The sequence below is a fragment of the Motacilla alba genome, chromosome 21 (assembly GCF_015832195.1).
Source record: "Motacilla alba alba isolate MOTALB_02 chromosome 21, Motacilla_alba_V1.0_pri, whole genome shotgun sequence".
NCBI lineage: Eukaryota > Metazoa > Chordata > Aves > Passeriformes > Motacillidae > Motacilla > Motacilla alba.
This window is the reverse complement of record NC_052036.1, coordinates 160542-169237: the sequence shown is the minus strand read 5'-3', so window position 1 is coordinate 169237 and position 8696 is coordinate 160542. Positions and strand designations below refer to the sequence as shown.

General features: G+C 44.2%; 1 protein-coding gene across 3 annotated transcripts; it reads left to right on the top strand.

Moving 5' to 3' along the window:
- Positions 1-355: 355 nt before the first annotated feature.
- Positions 356-7106, top strand: LOC119710623 (TAR DNA binding protein). 3 transcript variants are annotated; one of them, XR_005259587.1, is made up of 7 exons: positions 356-639; positions 1006-1258; positions 1984-2147; positions 2458-2598; positions 3274-3444; positions 3792-5964; positions 6790-7106. XR_005259587.1 is itself a non-coding variant. In XM_038159920.1 (6 exons), the coding sequence occupies exons 2-6, from the start codon at positions 1021-1023 to the stop codon at positions 4320-4322; spliced, it is 1245 nt and encodes a 414-aa protein (XP_038015848.1). In that variant the 5' UTR covers positions 356-639; positions 1006-1020; the 3' UTR covers positions 4323-7106. The 3 variants fall into 3 exon arrangements, 2 of the variants coding, with proteins under 2 accessions (XP_038015848.1, XP_038015849.1); XM_038159920.1 differs by having other exon boundaries at positions 3792-7106; XM_038159921.1 differs by lacking the exon at positions 356-639 and adding an exon at positions 664-779 and having other exon boundaries at positions 3792-7106.
- The last annotated feature ends 1590 nt before the right edge of the window (positions 7107-8696 follow it).

The following is an 8696-nucleotide window of genomic DNA, read 5'->3' as shown; positions in this document are numbered from 1 at the left end:
TTTGTTTGTTTGTTTTTTGTTTTGGTTTTTTGTTTGTTTTTTGGTTTTTTTTTTTGTTTTGTTTTGTTTTTTGGTTTTTTTTTTTTTTTTTTTTTTTTGTTTTGGTTTGGTTTTTTTTGAGGTGGCCTGGTTCTTCCTGGTAGCGAAAACGGGAGAGAGGCGTCACAGAACTTTGGAAGGATGTCTTTACTAGCGGCTGCTCCGGGCGAGTTACTCGGGGCCGGCCCAGGAACCAGTACCTATTCCGGAGCTCTGCCGTTACGGCCCTCACGGACAGCTCCCGGACGGCGCCGGCTCCCGGCAGCTCCCGCGCTCGCGCAGGCGCGGGCAGGACCGCACCACCGGCCCCGCGCTTGGGGGGAGCGCGGCTCTGAGAGCTGCCGTCGCCGGTTCCGAGAACGCCGGCCGAGCTCCGGCTGTGAGCGGCGGCGTCCGCTGGGGCACGGCTGGGGCTCCACGCTCTCCCGCGTTCCGAGCGCCCCGCCGCCGTTCGCCCCCCCCTCGGCCGCTTGGAATGGTTCGGCCCGCGCCCCGGCCCGGCCTCTCAGGGGCCGTGGCCGCCATTTTGTGCGGCGGCGGGTAGAGTGCGGTGGAGGTGGTGTTGAGGGGTTCTTGGGATATCGCTCCCTTCCCTGGTTGGTGAGCGGGGTCGGGTAGGGGCCGGCCCGGCCGCCTGCCCGCGGTGCTGGGGCGGGTGGAGCCGCATCCGGAGGTCGCGGGATCGGGCGGGATCGGCGGGCGGCGAGGCCGGCGGGGTCTGTGCTCCCGGCTACGCGAAGGTAGCCCATGGTGCCCCTGGGAATTTCCGCTGTGCTCGGGACCAAGTCGTTGTTGGTACCTCCGTAGCTCCCGGACAGGCCGAGGTTTACGGCAGGCCTGGAGGCTTTAGTGTTAATGACTAGCGCGTTTCGGTGCCCCCTGTTGTGTAATAAAGAGAGATTCGTGCGTCAGGCCGAAGAAGATAGGGCGATCGCTTACGCCTGCTCTTTTCCTTTTGTACTTCAGTAACTTCCAGCGAAGATGTCGGAGTATATCCGGGTGACGGAGGACGAGAACGATGAGCCCATCGAAATCCCGTCGGAGGACGACGGCACGGTGCTGTTGTCCACGGTGACGGCGCAGTTCCCCGGTGCGTGCGGGCTGCGCTACAGAAACCCGGTGTCGCAGTGCATGCGAGGAGTCCGGCTGGTCGAGGGCATCCTGCACGCCCCCGAAGCCGGCTGGGGAAACCTCGTCTACGTCGTGAATTATCCCAAAGGTTTGTCCTCGTGGCTTCGGTTGTCTGTTCAGGGCTGCTTTCTTTAAGGTCCCAGTCGCTGGTGAAGTACCATGGCAACATGTTGCTCTTTAACTCTCCAATTCACAGAGATTCACAGTGATTTATTCAGGTATCTGTTCTGCCGAGTAGGTTTGACCCCATTGAGTTTATTATTTTTTTAACACTCTACCTAAACAAGTAATTTAAAGACAAAGTCTTGCGTTATCCTTGAAGGCTAGCCTTGTATAGGCCTTCAAAGGGTACCCTTTGAAGTGTACTATAATCTCTGTACTCAGACACTTTTGCTCAAAGCATGGTTTGGTCAGAGGTACCATTTAGAAGTGCTCAGGAAAGGAGGAAACCTGACCACCCTGCTCCGCCCCCCCCCAAAAAAAGAGAAGGAAATAAATTGCTAGTAAAGTAGTCTTGTTAAAAGTTCATGTTTTCCCTACCTTATAGTACTGTTAATGTTGCTGCATAATTCTTAAGTAAACTAATGCAGAACTAACTGGGTCAGTTTGCATTTTGGAGGAGGACTTGATTGTGAACTGGCTTTGGTTCAGGGCAGTCAGATATGTGTTCCATTTAGCTCTCAACAGCTGGTGTGTGTCTCTTGCAGTCTGTACTCTTCCTCATCATGGGTTATAATTTAACACCATGCAGTTCATAGTCAGTGGGTCAATTTCCAGCGCTGAGGATGTCTAATGTACTTTTTTTATATTCAGATAATAAGAGAAAAATGGATGAAACCGATGCGTCATCAGCTGTGAAAGTGAAACGAGCAGTGCAGAAGACTTCAGATTTAATAGTCTTGGGTCTTCCCTGGAAAACCACTGAACAAGACTTAAAGGAATATTTCAGTACCTTTGGAGAAGTTCTGATGGTACAGGTAAAATCCATTTGCAGCTCAAGTAAGGAGGGACATTGGGCAGATATCAGGCTCCTGAGAAAGCAGTAGAAACAAAGGGGCTTTATAAACTTGGACAAGATCAGAAGCCGTGTCTCTTCCTAAGGATGTCTTCTTTTTTTTTTTCATGAGCCTCTTAATTTTGGGAGAAGATGTTTAGGAATTAGAGGTTGCTGTGATAAGAAGGGTTGGAAGACAGGTGAACTCTCAAACAGATTTTTACTAAATTCATTCAGTAACAAAATGCTTCATAGTAGTGGTTACTTCTGGTTTTTGGTTTTTTTCCACCTAGGTTAAGAAGGATATTAAAACAGGCCACTCGAAAGGTTTTGGGTTTGTTCGGTTCACGGATTACGAAACCCAAGTGAAAGTAATGTCTCAGCGTCACATGATTGATGGAAGATGGTGTGACTGTAAACTTCCCAACTCTAAGGTACTTTGGGATTTACCACTGCTTTTATTTGTACCAAACACTCCAAGTGCACCTCTTCATCAGCTGTGTCAGGGGGGAGCAGCTGCACAGATTACCTATCTGCTCTCGGATGTGGCCTTACTGTGAATGAACAGAACAAGTGAGAGCAAGGAAGGAAAACAGGGAACAGGTGGGTGAGCTGGAAGTAATTTGAAATGTTGGGAAAATCACTCATTACGTGAGGGAATGAAATACAGGTAGAAATCTCTGTTTGATGTCCAGCAATACCTGCCTAACTTGCCTGTTGCATGAATAAATGGAGAATAAAGCAGGTGGAATCACTGATTTGGGGAAGAGCAGAACAAGTCTTTGAGTTCCAAACTGAACCTATAGCTTCTATTCTTGCCTCTGTATGCAATTATTTAAAAAAAGTGTTCTGCAGTGGCCTTGTCACCATCCCTGTGTGTTACTCCCATGCTTTTTTTCTTGCGGTTCTTCCTCCCCACCTTTACCAAGGTGCAGCCATGTTCTTGGAATGGAATTTTTTAAATTTATTTAAGTCTTAAATTTATAATCTCAAACTTTCTTCCATCAGCAGCCCTTAGAACAGGCTAGATTAAGAGTGTCATTTACCATCCTGTAACTCAGTTCTCAAGGACTATAGTAGTGATAGTTTTTTCCTTCAATTCTCTCCAGCAAAGTCCTGATGAGCCTTTGCGCAGCAGGAAGGTGTTTGTTGGACGCTGCACTGAGGACATGACGGCAGATGAACTCCGACAGTTCTTTGCCCAGTATGGGGAAGTGGTAGATGTCTTCATTCCTAAACCCTTCCGAGCTTTTGCTTTTGTTACATTTGCAGATGATCAGGTAAGTCTTAAAATATTTTAACTTCATAGACTACCTTTTAGTAGCATGATAAAGTATAATTTCTGGAACTACACATGAAATACTTACCCACTGTCTGATTTATTGAATGGAGTGAGAGTACACTTTTAGATGCAGCTGTGCAGACAGGACTTTGTACTGCAGTTAGTGTAGTGATGAATGCAAAGATAAATCACTTTAAATTGAATTAAGTACATGCATATGCTTTCTTGCAGGATAAATACCTGCTCAGAATTGTATGGGATGTTTTGTGTTTTGTCTTGTACTGCTAACATTTTTGAAAAAAAGGACATCTAACATACATTTAATCATCCTCTTATTTCTTATAGGTTGCCCAGTCTCTGTGTGGAGAGGACTTGATCATTAAAGGAATCAGCGTACATATATCCAATGCTGAACCTAAGCACAATAGCAGTAGACAGTTAGAGAGAGGTGGAAGATTTGGTGGTAACCCGGGAGGCTTTGGGAATCAGGGGGGGTTTGGTAACAGTAGAGGAGGTGGGGGAGGACTGGGCAACAACCAGGGCAGCAACATGGGCGGGGGTATGAACTTCGGGGCCTTTAGCATCAACCCTGCCATGATGGCAGCAGCGCAGGCTGCCCTGCAGAGCAGCTGGGGGATGATGGGCATGCTGGCCAGCCAACAGAACCAGTCAGGGCCCTCAGGAAACAACCAGCCTCAGGGCAATATGCAGCGGGAGCAGAACCAGGGGTTTAGTTCAGGCAACAACTCATACGGTGGGTCCAACTCGGGGGCAGCGATAGGCTGGGGCTCAGCCTCGAACGCAGGCTCCAGCAGCGGGTTTAACGGAGGCTTTGGTTCAAGCATGGATTCCAAGTCGTCAGGCTGGGGAATGTAGACGCAGTGGGCTCTGATACTGACTCTATGGTGGGAAATCAAATTTTTCTAACTCATGGTAAGTATACTGTAAATTACGTATATGCTAAAGTTTTCCAAATGAATTTGTTCAGTGTGCAGTATATTCAGCAGTATTTTTGACATTTTTCTTTTCTAAAAAAAAAAGAAAAAAAAAGAAAAAGAAAAGAAAGGTAAAAGGAATTTTCTAAGTTTTGTTACATATCTAGTTGGAATTCTGAATGTTTGGAAGTGGACTGCTGTTTGCCCGATAGGTGAACTAACACTACAGTCAATAGGAAAGGTTTCTCCTGTAATACTTTACCCCTTGTTTCCTGGCTACCTGAATTCTTTGCATGTTCAAAATGGAACCATTGGTCAGAAACAGCATTCTCTCCCTCTTGTTTTTAATTTGATCCCACCATAAGACTCTCCAAGCGCCCCGTTGGACAGCACAGTGTCATTTTTGTTTGTGTTTGTTTGTTTTTTTAACACTGTCTCCCCTCCATACTAAAGTACGATATGAAGGCTTCATTTAATCTCCGCAGTTCATCTCATTTCAAATGTGTATGGAAGAAGCACTTCATTGAAAGCAGTGCTGTAAATATTCTGCCTTAGGAATACTTCTGTCTACATGCTTTCTCATCCAAGAATACTTCATCACACTGCACATGCTGCGTCTTAGACGGTGGGTGTTCCATTTTTATCCGCTACTCTTTATTTCATGGAGTCGTATCAACGCTGTGAACGCAAGGCTGTGAGATGGAACCAGAAGGCTGTTTGAACTTCTGAAACCATGTGTGGGATTGGTGGTGGTGCCGAGGCATGAGAGGGCTAGTATGTGCGAGATAAAGGAGCGAGCGCATGCAGAGACCTGGTGGTGCATTAATGGGATTTTATTTGACTTGGCGAGATGTCTCTCAATCCTGTGGCTTTGGTGAGAGAGTGTGCGGAGAGCAATGATAGCAGATAACGTACGAGTGTTTATTGCATTCAAAGGACATCCACATGTGGAAGACTTTAAGTGGGTTCTCTACCTAGTTAATCAATTAGTTGAATGTGTTACGTGAAATGGAATATTTGTATTTCTTTTCCCTTATGTCAACTGCTGTGAATGCTGTATGGTGTGTGTTTTTTTTCTGTTAATGATCTGTAAGTGTGGTAATGTGACTTGAAGATGATGGGGGTTTGTGATGAGAACATTGAGCTTGTGGTGTGCTTTGCAGTAGCTCTTTTAGCAGAGATCACTAGAGCTCAGTGTGCCTCTCGAGGGTGGAAGTTCCACTGTCTGTAAGATATCCAAAAGAATGCTGTTTGCTGCAGTTTCGTGTTTGGATGCTTTTTATAAGATTTGTCACTGTAGGAAATTCTTAAATAAAACTGATTTAAGTAATATGTGTCTTTGTTTTGCAGCCCTGAATGCAAAGAATTCAGAGCAGTTAATTAATTTTACCCTTTTGCGATGAACTTCTGTAAAGCTTTTTGCAGTCACTCGGTTTGTTTCAGATAAGCAGGTTCTAAAGGAGCCACCGCTCAGCACGTATCGATACCTGACACTCTCCTCTAAGCCACTGTAGCCTTGCACTGTGCAGTGACATAGATCTAAAATCCAGGTCCCACATCTTGGGGTGCCCGCACCTAGACTGGTAAGCAGCTCCCTCCAGATTTCATCTGTGCCAAGGAACATTACTTGTTCTTTTAGCAATGGAAGTTCCTTATCAGAAGTGGGTTGGGGGAAATGGAGTTGCTGTCATGATGGATTTCTGTCCACATCTCCTTTGGGGATGGATGTTTTTAACTTGCTTTAGATCGGCCCACTCATGGGAAACAGGCTTCTGCCGCACTTCCAGCCCAGAAGAATGCTGTTAACTCCTGTTAAAACTAGTCACAGGGAAGACTTTCCAGATGAATAAAGCACTGTAATATACACAGACTGCTAAAGTTTGAACTGAGTTATGACAGGTGCTGATGTGTCACGTAGGAGGCAGCTTTTTTACAAAGTGCAAGGCATTAGAGCAGAAACTAGTGGAAGGTTATTTCCACTTGTGGTATGAGCTTGAGGAATTGTGTTGTGTACTTGGGGTTGCAACCCACTGAAGCTTGGATCTGTATTTTTCTATACACCATAATACTGTGCTGTAGCTGTGAATAGTCTGAATATGGATAATTACACAGTTTTTAACCTATGTAATTTTCAAGTGAATCTTCGTTACTATATCCCACTGAGGCTTGTGAATAGCAGAGCATCTAAACAGCAAACAAAACTGCATGATGGAGTTTTCCACCTGCAGAATTAAGAAATCAGTTGTGCCTTAATATGCTTGGTTTAAAGAGGGTTTCTAAACACCCTGGCTGAGAAAGAAATCCTACACATTTGTTCATATTCCACTGAAAAAGTTGCTTACATTTTTTTTCTGCACCTTAATCAGAATAATCTCCAAACTGTCCCATCTGTGAATTTTGCATTTTAGCACTTGCACTATTACCAGCTACTTCTGCTGAGTAACACATTAAAATGGTATTCTTGGACCTCCAAAGACTAACTGTGACCCCCCTGCAAGGAACCTCATGGTAAGTTTTTGTAATTAGCATGGTTTTAATTCTGTTTAAATTGCTCAGGTTTAGGTTTAAGAGGCTGGTTGGCAGCACTGAGTAGTCTTTGCTAATAATTTTAGCCTTCCTTCACCTTCAAACAAAATCTGAAAATTTTAGAATTTCAAGTTACAGTAGCATTTAACTGGTTTGCATACTTTAATGTTTATGAGTAAATAAACTATCACTGAAAATACTGAAGTGTTTTGAGTCTTAATTTTTTTTCTAGAGAGATACTTCATTTTCAGTTGCATTACTTCAGAAAGTGAAATGCTAATGAAAGAATCCAAGGTACAAGAAAGAGGAAATATATGTGTATTGTAAGGGGGTCAATATATTAAAAAAAACTTTTTTCTAACAGTGCTAATTAGCTCCAAAAATCTGTTGTCCACTGTATCTGGACCGAAACTCTGAATGTGAAAGATTGTTCTTCAGAAAAACGCCTTTTTTACAGCTGAAAGCTGGAACTTCTCAGACACGGGCTGTGCAGCAGCAATCTGTAGGGGCACAGGGACAACAGGGCCGGTAAATGCCCCCACATACAGCCAGGAGCAGGTACTGCATACCTGGTATGCACCACCTGAGGGGTGAGTGAAGGGATGTTGGTTCTCTGCAGGCTCGCATTGGACCTGTGTTCAGTCAGAAACTGCAGTCAAACAAGAATTCACAGCGCTATTTAATGTCACCATTGAGTCAGAAGTGACACGGATAAATGAGTGACACACTCCGTGCATTCACAGAAGGCTGTATCTAACTTTATTAAGGACCCGTTCCTTTCTATACTCTAGTTGGCTACAGGTGGACATAATTGATCCTTTAATTAAATTTTCTCACTATTGGCTAATTAAGATGACACCCCTTGGGAGTAAAGAACTTGTTACAAATACCAGGTGCAGATTGATTAGGGAGCTGGAGAGAAAGAATTCTAAAGTTTCCCAAACCGATTCATGGAAAGCTGTCTAGCTTTCTCTCTCTTTTGACCAGACTATTGCATCCTCAATTTAAAAGAAATGAATAAAGCATGCTGTAGGCAGATGGCACCTTTGTACAGGACTTCTAACAGCTGCTGGGACATTTCTTCCTCACCCCATCATCAGCAGTCACTCTTCCTGGTAAACAGATATGTGTAAGATTAGTACTGACTGAGATTTCCTGCTCCGCTGTAACCAATTCCATTATCAAAGGGGATGAGATAATTTTTATAACCTTCATGAGTTAAATTTCTTTCTCCCTGGCCACCTTCATAGTGTTTTCTCAAAATTCCCAATTTACTCCTCAAAGATGAAGGGATTTTTCTATCAGCTATATGGTACGGAGCTGTTAGGACCCCACTGCCATGCACAGCTGAGCCACCTTCTAACTCTTCTTGTCCTGTGGTTAACACCACTTATCAGGGAAGCTCTCCAGGCTCATCTTCCCTTCCTCCACAAACTCACTCCACTAAGTGCAAAACAACAATGGCAGCAAAAGCTGTTTAACAGTTGGAGATCTAAATACTGAATTATTGCACTCATATGGATTAAATTAAGTTAATGATGCTAAATGTAATTCCTGGATTGTTCTGGAATGGTAAAATTGCTTGCAAATGAATATTTGATTTAGAATACAATTTTCATTAGTATTGCATCCCTTGGAAAAGTTCTGTAATCAAGAGAGACAGCATTGCTGGGGAACTTAGGCACAGAGGAGGAAGTGCATTTGTTTTGAATGTAAATTAAGGTAATTGGAATATATGGATATTCTAATCTAAAAGATAAGAGGGACAATTATGCTATTACACTGTACA